The sequence below is a fragment of the Pantherophis guttatus genome, chromosome 7, assembly GCF_059756535.1.
Source record: "Pantherophis guttatus breed Tessera chromosome 7, ASM5975653v1, whole genome shotgun sequence".
In the NCBI taxonomy this organism is placed as follows: domain Eukaryota; kingdom Metazoa; phylum Chordata; class Lepidosauria; order Squamata; family Colubridae; genus Pantherophis; species Pantherophis guttatus.
In genome coordinates, this window is record NC_142069.1 from 55,600,380 (window position 1) to 55,619,256 (window position 18,877).

At 39.5% G+C, this 18,877-nt stretch overlaps 1 protein-coding gene across 4 annotated transcripts in view; it reads left to right on the plus strand.

The window, feature by feature from the left end:
- The window catches only part of PNPLA8 (patatin like domain 8, phospholipase A2), a 130,463-nt gene that overhangs the window by 65,958 nt on the left and 45,628 nt on the right, over positions 1–18,877 (plus strand). For all 4 annotated transcript variants that reach the window (XM_060687065.2, XM_060687067.2, XM_060687068.2 and 1 more), the window contains one exon: positions 1,729–1,786. In XM_060687065.2, coding sequence (XP_060543048.1) covers positions 1,729–1,786 — 58 coding nt within the window. The remainder of the gene's footprint in view (positions 1–1,728; positions 1,787–18,877) is intronic.

Genomic DNA, 18,877 nt, shown 5'->3' on the forward strand with positions numbered 1-18,877 from the left:
TAAGTAGGCAGAATGTGGAAATAATTATGATAGGCAGACACTTAATTAGCATAGGAATAAAAGAATGCATTAATCTTATTTTTAAACAGATTTACTAACTACAAAGTAATTGAATTACATCAATACACTAACATGATGCTGTTACTAAACTTGTGTTCCTCACCGAGGCTAGGGAGAAAGTGATTATTCCCAGGTTAAATCTCATGAGCTTCAGAGCCTTCTACCTACAATTCCCAGTTATCTTCTGCTAGAATATAATCTTGGAGGCAATGCTTTAGACAACCATCCTTTGATTGTTAGTTCTATCATTTAGTCCTCATATGATGATAGATCCTTAATTCAAACACAGATTTTCCGCTACGGTTAATGTTATAGAGATTTAAATCAAATAGTTGTGTTGATTCAACTCTAGCAAACTATATGATTATTTATTTATTACATTTATTTACTGCCCATGTTGCTATCCAGGGCAATTTATGGAAATGAATTTGACAGCTCTGTTTTCTGAATATATGAAGGTGAGTTCTCAGAGCTTGTGGGTTGGTTTCCAAATGTTTCGTTACTAGGCTAGGTAACATCTTCAACAATTTAGTGGATGTCAATGTCAGTGTTCTTCTGTTTATAAGGGCTTTGTGTGGTCAGTGGGTCTTGTGATGGATCAAGTATGTATCATCAGTGGGAGTCTTGTGATGGGGAGGTTACATCAGGTGAGGATCATTGGGAGGTGAAGTGCTGGTTGGGGGACTTGCATGGGTTGGTTGAGGGTCGGTGCTGTATGGTTAGCTATGGGGTTGATTTGGATTCTGAGGGGCTCATAGGTTTGTTGTAGATCAATATGTCTGTTGATCAGTGGTGAAATGCAGCCGGTTCTATCCGGCTTGGGCGAACCGGTAGCACTGGCGGCAGGAGGCTCCGACCACCCGCCCGGATGTCATCACATCCCATTTTTGATGCTCTGCGCATGCGCAGCATGTGCAAAGGTGTCGTGCACGCGCTTCCATTTGTGAACCGGTAGCAAAGGTAAGTGGATTTCACCCCTGCTGTTGAAGGAATTGTTTGTGGTGTGCCAGGCTTTGATGAACTCACAAGAGTGGTGGATGGTAGTGTGGCTGATGATTTTTGTGTTGCTCCAATTGAACTGGTGCTGTTTGATATCAGTGTGAGTAGAGATTAAGGATTTGGGGTTTGACTGCCAGCCGGTGTTTGTGGATCCTGGTTTTTTTTTCTGAATATATGTCTAACTGCTATTTTTGAAAAGTTAAGATTGTCATTAAAATTTACTGTTTTTAAATAATCTGTCAAGAAAAGATGGTAATACTGAAAATACTCTAATGAGTTATTCCTTCTTTCTGTAAAAAAAAAAAAAACAAGAATAGTAATAGATAAGAATAAGAATAATTTTATTGAAGTGATTCTAAATCCCAAAGGCATTCAGAATTTAAATTCTTTTTAAAAAACCAAAACCACGATATTAAAATTAATAGAAATAGAGCAATAGAAATTATTCATGGAAATTATTAGAGTCAGTGATGGGGATACTGTGCTAAACAGACATATATCCAAGCTAATTCTCACTTTTAGCACATGCTTTTATACGTTGATTTTAATCAAACTAGAGAAATGAATGCAAAAACATGCTCCATACCTGATTGAGAGCTGTAGTTCTTAAGAGGAAAGACAGCGCAAACTCTAAAATTGTAACCTTAGCAATTTATCTGGTTTGTGTAGGGAACGAATGGGATCCGATGTTATGTTTGAAACAGCAAGAAATCCTAAATGTCCTAAGGTAAGTTTATTTTCCTAAGGTGTTTACTATTTTCCTTGAATTTGTTGCTACCCGTGTTTCCCCGAAAATAAGACTGGATCTTATATTAATTTTTGCTCCAAAAGATGCATCAGGGCTTATTTTCTGGTTAGGTCTTATTTTGGGGGAAACATGGTACTAAATGTTTCCATCTGGCTGACAATCTTAACGGGGGCTTATTTTTGGGGTAGGGCTTATATTACAACCATCCTGAAAAACAATGCTAGAGCTTATTTTCCAGTTTTATTTTATTTATTTACCAAAAATTTATATGCTGCCCTTCTCCCTAAGGACTCAGGGCGGCGAACACAAGTTAAAAACATACAATAATAAAAAGTAAAGTGATTAAAACCCAGATTAAAACAACAACAATCAAAATAATAAAACCCAAGTATCAGGATCAACCCATTTGTTGGAACAGCCAAGTCTTTAAGTCCCGATGGAAGGAGCGGAGATCAGGCGCCGTCCGAAGCTCAGTGGGTAACTCGTTCCAGAGGACGGGCGCCTACAGAGAACACTCTACCCCTGGACATCGCCAGCCGACATTGTCTGGCCAACGGTACCCTGAGGAGGGCAGCCCTGTGAGAGCAGACAGGACGGTGGGAGGCGGGTAGGAGATGGTCCTGCAAATACCCCTGACCTAAGCCATGTAGGGCTTTAAAGGTAAGTACCAGCACCTTGAAGCGGATCTGAAGGACCACTGGTAGCCAGTGCAGCTCGCGCAGGAGAGATGTTACCCGGGAGTAACGGGGAGCTCCCGTAACCACCCACGCAGCCGCATTGTGGACCAGCTGGAGCCTCCGGGTGCACCTCAAGGGCAGCCCCATGTAGAGGGAGTTGCAGTAATCCAAACGAGAAGTAACCAGGGCATGAGTGACCATGCGAAGGGCATCTCGGTCTAGGAAAGGGCGCAACTGGCGCACCAGGCGAACCTGGGCAAAAAAAACCCTGGTCACGGCCGTAAGATGGTCTTCCAAAGACAGCCGGGAATCCAGGAGGACACCTAAGTTGCGGGCCCTCTCGACGGGAGGAAGCACTTCCCCCCCCCCCATCGAAAGTGATGGAACTTCTAGAACATGAGACATCGGCATCCATAGCTACTCAGTCTTGGAAGGGTTGAGTCTTAGCCTGTTCCTACCCATCCAGGCCCGTACCGCCTCCAGGCAGTGGGACATCAGTTGGGTCTTATCTTCAGGGAAGCAAGGTATTTATTTTTAATCATATCTTACAAAGTATTGATATCCATTCTTGCTCCCTTCCTTTAAAAAAAGGATGAGCAGTTCAAATAGCCTAACAGCTTGTTAGCTGACACATTCCTTTTTAATTAGTTTATAATATAAAATATAAAAGCAAATAATAGGAAAAATAGGGGAGGGAAAAGTGTAGAAAAGAAAGGAAAAAGAAAGAAAAGGCATTGACTTCAAACTCCCTTTGGTGAAGGAGAATAAGATAATAACATCAAACCTCAACTTTTTATTTTTAGATAACAGTATAAACTAGCCATTTCTACAACAATAAATCTATCTAATCAGTAAAACCCAAAATCAAAGTTTCATTTTTTTCCATCTCAAGCACAAAGTGCAGAAGCAGTTTCCAAATAGAAACAAAGTAGTTGTATTTTTTTTTCTTTAACCAAAGCAGTCAATTTAGCCATCTGTGCTAACTCCCATCAACTTTTGCAGCCATTCATCCATTGTGGGAATCAAAATGTCTTTCTATTTTTGTGCATAAAGTAATCTTGCTGCTGTCAACATATGTAACAGTTCCAATTTTTTTCTTAAGTCTTTTCATTAAACCCAAAAGAAAAGTTTCTGGTTTTATCTTTATATTCACTTTAAGAATTTTCTGTCTTAGGATATGAATCCTACTCCAATATTTCTTTGCTTTATCACATATCCGTCATAAATGATATAAAGTCCCTTTTTTACATTTGAATTTCCAACATTCATTTGAAATACCGTTATACATTTTTGACAACTTGTCTGGTGCTAAATACCAGCGATACATATCTTATAAAATGTTTCTTTTAAATTATAATTTATTGTAAATTTTAAACCTTTCATCCACATATTCTCCCATTGTTCAAGCATTACATTATATCCAAAATTCTTTGCCTTCTGAATTAGGGTTCACCAACCTTTCGGACCTCAGTGACCACTAAATTCCTAATTTTAAATCCTGCAGACCACTAATATGATCTGCCTAATGACTGGCTGGGTGGGTGTAGCTAGGTAGTCATGTGACTGGGTGGGCAGGGCCAACTCAATGTCACTCGCGTCGAGGGGCGCCTCACCAGCCCCTGCTTGCCCGTCCCCTCCCAGCCACTCCTCGCCTGCCCACCCAGACTCCTTAGGGCCCCAACAGGAAGCAGTTGTTGGAGCTAAGCAGCTACCATGAGAAAGAGTTGGCAAAACAGCTGGCTCAGTTCAAATTGGATCTGACCGAGAAGGAGGCTCAGCAGAAGCACCACACTAAGGACTACGAGCATAGGCTTTCCAAGCAGAGGGAAGGCCTGAGGGAGTGCAAGGCCAGGTACCAGCGTCTACAGGTTCAGCGGGCTGAGATGGTCAGTCAGTTTCAGGCCATGATGCAGTCCCACTGGAACGAGGCCCCCCGGCTCTTTGCCACCAGTGGCGCTTCCCTCCAACCTTTGCCCAAAACCCTGCACCAGGAGGCCAAAACAGACCCCAAGTCAGAATTTCTGCCCCCCCTTTGACCCACACAAAAAGACCCCGAAGCTGGAGTAATACAAACATTCATTACACATATCCGGCCCAGGGGCCGTAGTTTGAGGATCCCTAATTTAGTGCAATATAAAACATGCAAATAATTTTTCTGTGGACCACCAAAATTTTATCACGGACCACCAGTGGTCCACGGACCACCAGTTGGTGACTGCTGCTCTGAATGATGCAATACTTTACATATTCATTTTTCAAATTCAAATTCAACAACAATTTATAGACCCTAGCAATAATATATTCATCACTACCACGCAGTAGGATTTCCAATTCATTTTTAACAAAGTCAAACCCATAACTCTTTTTATCTCATTTAAAACTTTCTTTCAATTGTAAATATATAAACCAATGGCCGACATGTCCTCCTGATTCTAATGTTTCCTTAGACTTTTTTAAAAAGTTTTTTATTTTTATTTCTCATAAACACATTTACATGTACAGTCATTTATCCATCATTTTTCATTCACCTTATCTTTTAACTTTCATTTTTAATTTTTAGTTTTTACTTTTTCGGGGCTGCTCTTTTACCATTTACCTTTACTCCAACCTTTCTTCTTCTCCAACCCTTCTCTTCCTTCCTCTTTCTCCTCCTACTTTCTTCTTTCTTCCTCTCCTTCTCTTTCCTACTTCCCCTTCCCTTCCCCCACTCCTCTCTTCTTCCCCCTTCTAACCTTCTCTTTTACTCCTCTTTCCCCTCCCTTTTCTTTCTCTCCTTTTCCCTTTCTTCTTTCTCCTCTCCTCTCCGTTCCTCTCTCTCTACTCCTTCCCCTCTTTTTTGTTGTTTCCCATTTATTTATTTATTTAGTAAGATTTATATGCCGACCTTCTCCTGCAAGACTCAGGACGGCTAACAACAATAAAAACAACCCGACAATAAATAAGAGTTAAATAATATTAAAACCAATTTAAAATCCCCAATCCCCAAGTTAAAATCCACAACAGATCAGGGAAGTTGGTGAAAAAGCCATGTTTTTAGGTTGGCGCGGAAGGTGCGGAGGTCGGGGGCCATCCGGAGCTTGGTGGGCAACCCATTCCAGAGGGTCGGTGTGACCACAGAGAACGCCCTCATCCTGGGGACTGCCAGCCGACAATGTCTAGCCAAGGGGACCCGGAGGAGGGCAGTCCTATGTAAGCGCACTGGACGGTGGGAGGCCGGCAGGAAGTGATCCTGCAGATACCCCGGGCCCATGCCATGAAGGGCTTTATAAGTGAGTACCAGCACCTTGAAGTGGTTCCGGAGGACCACCGACAATCAATGCAGCTCACGCAATAGCGTTGTTATGTGGGAGTAGCGGGACGTGCCTGTAACTACTCGCGCGGCCACATTCTGGACCAGTTGGAGCCTCTGGGTACACCCCAAGGGCAGCCCCATGTAGAGGGCATTGCAGTAATCCAATCGAGAGATGGTGAGAGCATGGGTGACCGTACGGAGGGCGTCCCTGTCTAGAAAGGGTCGTAACTGGCGCACCAGGCAAACCTGTGCGAATGTCCCCCTTGTCATGGCCGTTAGATGGTCCACTAAAGATAGCTGTGAATCAAGGAGGATGCCAAGATTATGAACCCTTTCCAAGGGAGCAAGACACTCCCCTCCCATCAACAGTGATGGGGGAGCTAGATCATGGGACGCCAGTATCCACAGCCACTCTATCTTGGAGGGGTTGAGCCTGAACCTGTTCCTACCCATCCAGACCCGCACCGCCTCCAGGCACTTAGACATCACGGAAAGGGCATCCCTAGGTTGGTCCAGGGTGCAGATGTACAGTTGGGTATCATCAGCGTACTGATGATACCGCATCCCGAAACCCCGAATGATCTCACACAGCGGCTTTATATAGATGTTAAAGAGCAGGGTGGAGAGAACCGACCCCTGCGGCACCCCACAAGTGAGGGGCCTTAAGGAGGATCTCTGACCCCCTTCCCAAACAAACTGTACGGCCCGAGAGGTAGGAGGAGAACCACTGTAAAACAGTGCCCCCCCACCCCTAACCCCCCGAGACGTCGCAGTAAGATACCATGGTCGATGGTATCAAAAGCCGCTGAGAGGACTTCCGGTGGTGACGACATCGTGAGCGGGGTGAGGAAACGGTTACTGCCGTTTCTGGAACCCAAATATTTTCTAACAGAAGCTCGTTACGAGCTTTCCTGATCCCGTAGAGATCGGGAAACAAGAGGGGAAGCCTTGAAGCCCCTGGACGCGGTGCTAGCGTCGGAGGGGACACAAGACAAACATCTCAAATCTGTTGGAGAAGAAGTCTGCCCCCAGGGCAGGCAGGAGCGATGGCGGCCTTCTAGAGCGAAGCCGAGAGTGGAGAGCAGTTTCGAGTGGCAGAGTTGAGCGGAGAATAGCCAGAATTGGTGAGACAAGGAGGAACACGGATTAAGAGGGTGTGAACGGACGGATTAACTTGTGGTGGCGATTTTCGATAGAAGCGCAAAAGCCTGTACAGAACAGTAGCGAGAGGAAGCACAGCCCCACGGAGTGACTAAGCATTATTGAAACGAGTAACTCTAAGACTCTGAAAAGTGGCGGAGAAATAGGAACTGGAGAAGAAGATACAGCCTATAATTAAATAACTTACAGAACTCTGAGAGCTAAGGAGAACTGAAAGGAAAATAAAATTGCCTATTGGACAAAACTGGTGTTAAAAACAATTGCAGTGATAAGATCAAGACGGAGGGTGAGAAACGTGGACTCGAACGGAAAGCAGGAAATAGCCATACCTAAGCCACTGAGGAGACTGGACTAAAAACGCTAAGTACTATTAAGAAAAAGGGGGGTAACTGCTCTCTAGTTTCTATCTGTTAAAGAGCTTGGACATATTGTATATATTGTATATATTGTACAGATAGTAAGTAAAGAGAGATACTAAATGTAAAGAGGAAATATATACTACAATTTATAATCTTTAAATACAAACTGTGTTGTGAACTTATAGAACTTGGAAAAAGAGGATGGGGAATGAATGAATTATAACTGAGATTGTTTGATTGGAAATACTGTGAAATAAGAGGTGAAAACTGATAGAAAATTAAGTACAGTTGATTGTTTAGTAAACAAAGATAACGGGATCAAAGTGTGGATAGCTTATATGAACAGAAGTAAAACTAGGTGAAGAATTGGAAGAAATAGAGGACAGAATTTAACGTGTAAGAATTATATGTTAGCCTGGGAAAGTTTCTCTCGAGCATTAAAGATGTCAACAATATCTACTATAACGAAAACAGGGAAAAAACCAGCTGTAAATACTACAGTAGCAGTGGCATCACCACTACAACAAAAAACACTAGATAGTATGGTGGGAAAAGAAAAGGAGAAAGAAAAATCGGAAATGGCTTTAAATACCATGCAAAGTATGTTTTCAATGATTCAGGAAACATTATTAAAAACACAGGAAAAGATGGCAGAGAATCAGCAAGAAATGAGAACACTCCATGCAGAAATTAAAAATGAAATTGGAGAAGTTAGGGGGGGACATTAAAAATATGAATGATAGAATTGGAGATATACAACAATAAATAACCGAAAATGAACAAAGAATCAGAAATGCAGAAGCAAAAATAGATTTAGTACAGACAAAAGTAGAAGCAATGGAACAGAAAACTTCCCAAATAAATAAAGAACTGTCTGATTCCTTAGCAATGCTCGAGATGGAAAAAGCATCATATTTTCTGCACTTTCAAAATATACCAGAAGAGAAAGATGAAGACTTAGGTGGAAAAATGGCAGAGATAATAGCAGAAATAATAGAAAAAGATAAATTGGATATAAAGGGACAACTGGATGAAACCTATCGTGTCCATACAAACTATATAAGAAGGCATCGTTTGGCAAGAGAAATACACGTTAAATTTTCAAAATGATCAACTAGGGATGAAGTATATATGAAATCTAGAGAAGGGACGTTGACATATAAGGGTAAAGAAATCATAGTCTTAAAACAAATACCCCGAAGAATTAGGAACCAGCGTCAGCAATATCAGTTTCTAACAAAGCAGTTGAATAGATATAAAATAGCCTTTATATGACTAATACCGGAGGGGATTTTGGCCACCTGGGAAGATAAAAAAATACAAAATAGATACATTAGAGAAAGCAACAGAATTCTACAACTCACACTTCAACCAGGAAGAAGATCAAGAAAGTAAAGAAGAAACAGAAAGTAGAAGTCAAGAAGAAGAGCAAATAGAGGCAATACAAGAGAAGGAAGCAAGGACAAGTCAAGAAAAAGAAAGAGGAGAGAGAAGGCGCGAGGACGAAAACACGGATGGAAACAAGACATACTAAAAAACAACTATATTAGACAATGGAAGAGGCCTTGAAATTTTTTTCTGTAAATATCTTTTTTTTTAAAAAAAAACTTTTATTTCATAGTCAACATACATCTTAAACAAAAAATCAATCATATATATATATATATTTATTTCCCCCCCTCCCTTCTCCCCTCCCCTCCCAACCCCCACCCCCCTCCCCGGATTTCCCAGAACAAGTACAGGGTAAAAACATTTAACAAACCTTAATGAAAAACCCCACAAGCTAGCTAACTATATATTTATCTATCACTTGTACTTTAACTCTCCTTGTTAAAAACAAAATATAACTTTTCTTGCTTAAAGGTAGTTAATCCCAATTAATTCAACAATAAACAAACAATTTAAAGCCCTTGAAAATATATTGAAAAATCTATAGCCTTGAATTTAACATCCAAAAAAAAATTTCTCATTTAATCCATTACTTAAAATAATTTTTAGATATAATCCATCCAATCATAACCAAAGAGATCATATCTTGTTCACATTTATATAACAGTTGAAACATCCAGTCATTTAACATCCAAAAGAAATTTTCTTTTTTTAAAAAATCCGTTTTTATAACAGTTGAAACACCCAGTCATAAGTAAAGAAAGAAAAAAATTTTTTAAAACCAATCAAATCATATTCTTAATAAAAATCTTAAATACCAATACAATCATTCACCATGTTATCCTGCCTAACAAAGAGGAATAAAATTCTTCCACTTCCATTTCCCCCTGGTTTTTTTCCAAGCCTTCTTCTTCCACTTTATTCCACCATCTTTTATTTTTACAAGCTTTTGTGTATTCAACTGTAATTTTATCTTCCAATCCTGTGCAGCTCGCAAAGTAATTCCTTTTAAGCAACACACCTCTTTAATTAGGATTAAAAGTCCATTTTTGTAAAGAAATTGTAATGTTCCATTTCTAATCCTTCTTGATACCTTGAAAATCCAAGCTTCTCCCAGCACTTTTCCTCTCATCTGCGTCAAAACCTCTGGATAGATCTCTCTCCATATCTCCGGATTAACCTCCTTCAAGCCCGTCAGTTTATTCATAGTTTGAAAAACATCCTTTCCATGTTCCTCAGGTGCTTTTTGTTCTTCCTCCTCTTTCAACATTACAACTTTGTTAGCAATTTGAGTAATAAACTTCTCAAAGATCTCATCCAGTCTTTCCATAAATGATTTTTGCCATGCATCCACAAAATCCACTGTCAGTATTTGTACATTTGTTGAATTATCTGCTGAGAAACCTCCATTCTGTTCAAAAATCTTTACTTCTGCCATCTTTTCTTATGCTGCAAACTTCATTCAGCAAAGCTTCAAAGTACTGACAGCTATAACGACCTTAACAAGCGCAAACAAGCTTTAACAATCACTTTCCTCTTAAGCTTCCATCCTCAATCAGCGCCATTTTGGATCACTTTAAAGCTTTCATTCGAATCTGAAAGGACTCATTATTCATCAGAGTTAAAGAAAGAAAAATACTTGCGAGAAGCTCTCCTGTTTTGTTCTGCCTGCGTGAAAATCAATCCTTGAAATCACTTGTTTCACAGGGATGGTCGCGACGCCTTAATCTGTCAAAGACAGAATCCCGAGTCTGGAGCTGCTTTCCAGGCGTTTGGGGAGCCCTCACCCTCTGCGCCTCCAGGGTTAATCCTGGAGGTTCTGGGGGGCTCTACTCTATACACCTGAGCACTCACCCCCCCCTTTGCCCGAGGGGGAAGTTCCAGCCGCCAAAACAGCTGATTTACGCTGTTTTGGCGGTTTTACAGATCCCGAGAGTAGCAGCTCGCAAAGGAGCTGCAGCAGCGCCGGCAGTGCCAGCGGAAGTCTTTTTTTTTCCTGTAATTATCAATGGCCTGAGTGCACCGAAAAAAAGATCGCAAATTTTTACTAAACTATGAAAAATAGGAGCTGACATGACTTGTCTTCAGGAAGTACACATAAAAAAAAGATACCAAAAAATATTAGAAAACTCTAAGCTAGGGAAATTATACACATCTTTGACTTCAAAAAAGAAAAGAGGAGTGGCGGTTTATGTTAAAGACTGGATCCTTTCGAAATTAATATATGCAGATGAAGATGTCAGAACGGCTATGATTGAGTTAGTACTGGAAAATAGGAAAATATTGTTAGTAGTAATATATGCCCCTAACCAAAATCAACAGAAATTTTTCAAGGGCCTACACAATAAAATAGTGGAATTGGGATATGAAGATATTTGCCTAATTGGGGACTACAATGCAATAGCAGATGTGAAAAAAAAATTATAAAACGAGTAAAAAAAACAAGAGAAAAAAGGCGATACTCCCAAAAGAATTTTTTGATATGGCCATGGAAATAAATTTGAGAGATGTCTGGAGGGAAACTCACGAAGATCAGAACCAGTTCACTTTTTACTCTCACCCTCACCAATCCTGGTCCAGGATTGACATGGCTTGGATGACCTCGAATTTTAGAAACGGGGTGGATAAAATAGAGATAGAGGTAAATCAATGGGCAGATCACAACCCAATTCTGGTAAATTAGAAAGGAGTAAAAAAGGTTTAGAAGGTGGACAATGAATAAAAGAATTTGTAAACAAAAAGAATTTAAAGAAATGCTAGAAAAAGAACTAGAACTGTTTTTTAAAATAAATAAGAAAGAAGATACCTCCATACAGAATACTTGGGACATGGCAAAAGCGTATATAAGGGGCCTGACTATAGCATATATAGGGAAAAAGAACAAAGAAAGAAAACAACAGCTAGATAAACTTCATGAAGAATTAAAAAATATAGAACATAAACTTCATAAACATCCCCAGAACAAAAAGATAAAAGAAGAATGGAAAGCAACAAAACATAATTGAAACTTGATAAACCAAAAAGAATTAGCACAGAAAATAAAAATGGCCAAGCAGAATTAGTTCGAATTTGTGAATAAAACGGGTAGATGGCTGGCCTACAAACTGAAAAAGATAAGGATAAAAGAATGATATATCAATTTAGAGACTCGAATGGGGAAATCCATTACAGCAGGAAAGAGAAAAAAGAAATCGTCCAGACATTCTACGCCAATCTATACAAACAAGAGGACATAGAAGTAGAAAAGATAAAACAATACATAAAAGGATCGGATATGCCTCAAATAACAGATGAACAAAGAGAAATGTTGAATAGACCAGTAACTAAGCTGGAATTGGATACAGCACTGAAAAGCAAAAAAACAATAAAACTCCGGGACCTGACGGATTACCAGTGGAATTATATAAAACGGTGCAAGAAACAATAGGAGAGACTATGCTGGAGTTATACAACGAGGCCTTAATGAAGACAAAATCCCACGAACCTGGACGGAAGCAATAATAACTATCATACCCAAAGAGGATACTGATCTTCAACTAATTCAAAACTATAGACCGATATCTTTACTAAACACAGATTATAAAGTTTTTGCCATAATTATTGCGGAAAGATTCAAAAAAGTACTGAATAACTATATTCAGCCGGACCAAAATGGATTCCTGCTGGGTCATCAAATTAAGAATAATATGAGAGTGATAACAAATGCACTTGAATACTACAAAGCCCATTCGGAGAAACAAGCTGCGCTGGTTTTCCTTGATGCCCAAAAAGCATTCGACAATTTAAATTGGGAATTCCTAAAAGAGCAACTAAAAAGTATGCAATTTGGACCAAATTTGGAAAATATTATAGGAGAAATTTACACAAAACAATCAGCAAAGGTAATTCAAAATGACGATATGACGAATCAATTTGATATAACAAAACGGGTCAGACAAGGCTGCCCACTTTCCCCACTATTGTATATTCTATCTCTGGAGATCTTGTTAAAAAAAATTAGGGAAGACCAAGAAATCAAAGGGTTAAAAGTAAGGCGTAAAGAATACAAGACTCAGGCTTTTGCCGATGATCTTGTACTCATAGCAGAGGAACTGTTAGAAGTAGTACCTAAATTGCTTAAGAAAATAGAAGATTATGGAGAGGTGGCTGGATTAAAGATAAATAGAAATAAATCAAAGTTATTAGTTAAAAACTTGACGAAAATACAAGAGACAGAATTGGAGAATAGCATACAAATCCAAGCAACAAATAAAATAAAGTATTTAGGGATCTGGCTGTCACCAAGAACCTCCTCTATAAGAGAAAATAACTATGATAAATTAATAATACAGATAAAAAAAGATTTGGACAATTGGAAAAACTTACAAATTTCATTTATGGGAAGAATCTCCACTATCAAAATGAATACCCTACCAAAATTGCTGTACCTGTTCCAAGTTGCTCCAATAAAATTAGAGAAATTTTTTTTTGAAAGTTTAAATAAAATGATTTCTAAATTTATATGGCAGGGGAAACGCCCATGAATAAAACTAAAACTACTCCAGGACTCCAAAGATGGAGGAGGAACAGCACTCCCGGACTGGGAACTTTATTACCAAGCGGCAGGATTAGCATGGGTTAAAGACTGGATGGAATTGAATAATAGTAGAATATTATCCATTGAAGGTCATGACCTACAAACGGGCTGGCACTCCTTCTTATGGGACGAAAGGTACAAATCACATACCTATTTTAAAAGACACACAATTAGGAATGCTTTATTACTAATTTGGCTAAAAACTAAAATCAACAGTATATAAAAATCCCAATTTGGCTTTCACCGTCAGAAGCATTAAAACACCCAAACCCAATAATATAATTAGATATAAAGACTTAATTGACCATCAAGAAAAATTGAAAACCAAACAACAATTGGAAACAGATTTAAACAGAGAAATTGATTGGTGGACCTTCTCACATATTCAATCGAAACATAAGGAATATATAAACACATATGAAATATGTAAAGAAAAGCAGGAACTAGATAAAATTATACTAGACTCTGAAGAGAAATTAATCAGTAAAATCTACAAATTCCTACTGCGATATAAGATGGAGGAGGAAATAGTTAAAAATACGATGATTAAATGGATGCAAAATTTTAAATATTCAATAGAATTGGAGAAATGGGAAGAACTCTGGCAATTGAATACAAAAACAACATTGGCAGTGGCATACAAGGAGAACCAGCTAAAGATGTTTTATAGGTGGCATATGTCACCTACAAAATTGGCCAAAATCAACCCGAAAAATAGCTCAGTGTGCTGGAAATATAAGAACCCACAAGGCACCTTTTATCATCTATGGTGGACATGCCCGGCGGCAAAGAAATTTTGGTCCAATATCAAGAAATGGCTAGAACAAATTACCAAATTACAAATAGATAAGAGACCTAAAACTTTCCTGTTAGGAATCTTCACAAAGGCATATCCTAAAGAAATAAAATACCTGTTAATATATATTCTAACGGCAGCGAGGATAATATATGCTAAAAACTGGAAACTGGAAAAAATCCCAACGGAAGAAGCAATAATGGATAAAATTACACAGTGCACTGAAATGGATAGGCTAACAAAAGAGCTAAAGGAAAAAGATGATACAGAATTCTACAAAGTTTGGAATAAATGGTATCAATGGCATAATGTTACTACTAAAGAAACACAACTAGAAGTAAGATAGAACAGAAATACAATTGTGCATACAAATAATTTCCTATGGGCAGATAAATTTACAGAGAGAAACCCTAAAAGTAAAGATATAATTCAAATATATGATATATAGACTACTAAAGTAGAAGTCTTAGAGAAAAGAAGAGAGGGGAGGGAGAAATGGTAAAATGAAACTATTAAGTTAAGATTTAGGGGAATAAGTATAACCATATTACCTGAAAGACCAATACGAAACAAATGCTTCAAAAGATTGATTTACTTACAAATTGTTTATTGTATAATGTATTTATATGTTTTTTATGTGTGTTATATGTGTTTTATATATGTTTTAATAAAGTTTATATTTTTAAAATTAAAAAAAAAGCTGCTGAGAAGTCAAGTAGCACCAGGATGGAGGAATAACCCCCATCCCGGGCCGGCCAGAGATCATTCACCAGGGCGACCAATGCTGTGTCCGCGCCTGAAGCCTGATTGGTACGGGTCTAGATAACCAGTCTCCTCCAGGAATTGCGGAAGCTGGTATGCCACCACAGACTCAACAACCTTTGCTATAAAGCGAAGGTTGGATACAGGACAAAAGTTGTTCAGGGAGGCCGGATCCAGGGCTGGCTTCTTGAGGAGGGGACGAACCACCGCCTCCTTGAGTAAGGCGGGGAAGACCCCATCTCTCAGTGAAGCGTTGATAATCACCCAGATCCAGTCTCCAGTCCCCTCCCTGGTTGCCGCAACAAGCCAGGAGGGACAAGGGTCCAATAAACATGTGGAGGCCCCCAGTCTACCCACAATCCTGTCCATTTCCTCCATAGAAACAGGATCAAAGTCAACCCAGATGTTACCTCCAAAATCAGCTCCCATCCCCTCGTTGGATCCTGCCCAGTCAGAGTCCAACCCTGTCCGAATCTGAGCGATTTTGTCTTGCAGAAATTGCGTAAAATCCTCAGCACTGCCTTGCAAGGGGTCCTCCCTCGCTCTCTGATGGAGAAGGGAGCGGATCACTCGGAACAAGGCTGCTGGGCGATTTTCTGCAGACGCAATGAGAGCAGCGAAATAGTCACATTTCACCGCTTCCATCGCCACAAGATAAGACCTAATATGGGTTCTTAGCTGTGTTCAGTCAGACTCAGAATGGGAAGACCTCCAACAGCCCTCTAGGCGTCTCTTCCGACGCTTCATTTCCCTGAGCTCCACGGAAAACCATGGAGCTGCCTGGGATTCCTGTCGGAGGAGAGGACGCAAGGGAGCGATTCAATCCAGCGCCCCGGTGGCAGCCCGTTCCCAGGCATCCACCAGGGCCTCTGACGAATCGCGGGATAGGTCAGTGGGAAATGTCCCAAGCTCCATCAGGAACCTGTCAGGGTCCATCAGGCACTTGGGGCGGAACCAATGAGTCGGTTCCGCCTCCCAGCGGTGAGGGTTGGCGGAAGGAAAGTCTAACTGAAGGAGGGAATTATCGGTCCATGACAGGGGTAACACAGAAAGATCACCCCTACCCCGAGCATTTATCCACTGCCCAGAGATGAAAATCAGGTTGAGTGTGTGTCCACGGCTGTGAGTTGGGCCCTATACAACTTGAGTCAGGTCCATAGCCGTCATGAAGGCCATGAACTCCCGCACCAACTCTGATGTCTCGCCTGCTGATGGGAGATTAAAATCTCCCACAACCATAAGGTTGGGGAACTCAACTGTCAGTTCAGCTAAGACTTCGAGTATTGCGGGCAGGACTGAAGACACGCAGCTGGGAGACAGGTACGTAATCAACAGAGCCGACTGCACTCCAGGGTCCCATTTCAACAGAAGGGACTCACACCTGCCAATCTGAGGAACAGTGACCTCCCTAGGTCTGAGACCTTCCCTGATGACCACCGCCACCCCACCACTCCTCCCATGGAGTCGCGGCTGATGTAATACTCGGAAACCCGGTGGGCATAGATCGGAGAGAGGAACCCCTCCCTCCGCGCCCAACCAGGTCTCCGTGATGCAAGCCAGGTCCGCACCCCCCTCGTCAATCAAATCACGGACAAGGGGGGCCTTATGCATCACGGACCTGGCATTAACATACATCAGCCGGAGTCCTGGGTTCCGCACTCCCATCCCCCCCAGGGGCGCAGGTGGATTCTTTTCTGTTCAATCTAAAGTGGTATTCGAGCAGATTTTCTAATTATCTTTATTCTCATTTCAATTTCTTATTCAATTAATATTTATTTTTATTTCATCATTTGTGTACATTTTTATAATATCTCACTTTTTTTCCCTTTTACTCCCCCTCCCCTTTCTCCTTTTACTTGGCATCATCTGGGTATCTATTTTTTAAATTGTTTTCTCCCATCTGTTCTCTATCTATTTTATCTCTATCTCTTATTTATATTTCCTTTCTAACCAATCATAAAATTTTTCCCATGTCTTGAAATACACCGACTCCTCTTTATCTTTTATTCTCAATGTTAATCTATTCATTTCTGCACATTCTAAAATTTTCTTTATAATTTCTCCTTCCAATGGGATTTTGTCTGCTTTCCAATTTTGTGCCAATACAATTCTAGCCGCTGTTATTATATGAATAATCAAATATGTATCTTCTTTACTGTAATTCTCTGGTAAAATTCCCAGTAAGAATATCTCTGGCTTTAACTCTATATGTTATTGCAACATTCCCTCTAACCATGTTTGTATTTTCACCCAATAATGTTTTGCTTCTTTACACAACCACTACATATGATAGTATGATCCTGGCAACTGGTGACATTTCCAACACTTAGCTGATTTATCTTTAAACATCTTAGATAATCTTTCTGGTGGCATATGCCATTCATAAAACATCTTATACAAATTTTCTTTATAAGCTGTTGCCATTGTTAAGTTATTGCCATTTCTCCACTTCTATGGTGTATCCAAAATTCTTTGCCCATGCTATCATTGTTTCTTTTACTTCTTCATCTTCTAGTCTGATCTGCAATAAATAATTATATAGTTTCTTAATCATTTTCTCATCTGTTCCTGTCAGTATTTCATCCAGTTCTGATTTCCTCAAGTTAAAGCCATATTGTCTACAATCTGCTTCATGTCTTGATTGTATTTGCAGTCTTGTATACCAATCTATCTCAATCCCTTGACTCTCTAGTTCTTGTTTTTGTTTCAGTTCTCCACGATCTGTCAAGATGTCCTTATATCTAACAATATTCCCCATATTCACAATATTTGAGTATGTCACCGCTTCTATTATAGAAAGCCACATTGGTATATTCAGATAATGTTTTTCTTTCACTCTCTCCCACACTGATAACAAGCCATTTCTTAACATAATGTCTTTGGAAATATCCATGTATCCTTTGTTTCCCATACCATAAAAAGGCATGCCAACCCAGTTGTAAATCATGACCCTTCAAAGTCAATAGTCTTGTATTACTCAATAAAATCCATTCTTTAATCTGTGTTAAGGCTGCCACTTGATAATACAATTCCCAATTCAGAAGGCCAAACCCACCTCTAGTTCTTGCATCTTGTAGCATTTTTATGTTGATTCTTGCTCTCTTTCCTTGCCACACATATTTCCATGTTATTTTCTTCAACTCTTCAAAATATTTTTTCTCCAGTTTTATTGATATAGTTTGAAATAAAAATAATATTTTTGGTAATATATTCATTTTTATTAATGCTATTCTTCCCATTAGTGATAATTGCAAGTTTCTCCATTTCTCCAGGTCTGTTTCAATTTGTTTTTTCAGTTTATAATAATTGTCTTCCTTGAGCATCTTGATGTCAGATAAATGCCCAAATATTTCACTTTGTTCATAATTTGGATGTCCAGTTTCTCCATCATCTCCTTTTTTTTGATTTTCTCTCATATTTTTGACTAATATCTTTGTCTTATCTTTATTGATTTTCAGACCTGCTACTTTCCCATATTCTTCTATTTGCTCTAATAATTTTGGCGCTGTCTCTATTGGGTCTTCCATGATAAACACCATCTCTACAAGATGTACTAAGCAATGTGATGCTGCAAATATTTAATGAACTACTACTTAAAGCTAAAATTCCAGACTCATGGATGGAAGCATATATAACTTTAATTTTTATTTATTTATTTATTTTTATTTATTTTTTTGCTTTAATTTATATGCCGCCCTTCTCCGGAGACTCAGGGTGGCTTACAATGTGTTAAGCAATAGCCTTCATACTTTTGTATATTTATACAAAGTCAGCTTATTGCCCCCACAATCTGGGTCCTCACCTACCTTTGAAAGGATGAAAGGATGAGTCAACCTTGAGCCTGGTGAGATTTGAACTTGCAGTAATTGCAAGCAGCAGATGTTAATAACAGTGCTTTAGTCCACTGTACTACAGGCTCTTAATAACAAAATAAGAGGCAGATCTGCAACATATAAAGAATTATAGACCAATATCTCTATTAAATGTGGATTATAAGATTTTTGCATCAATCATGGCTGAAAGATTAAAAAAAACTACTAAACGAGTTTATACATTTG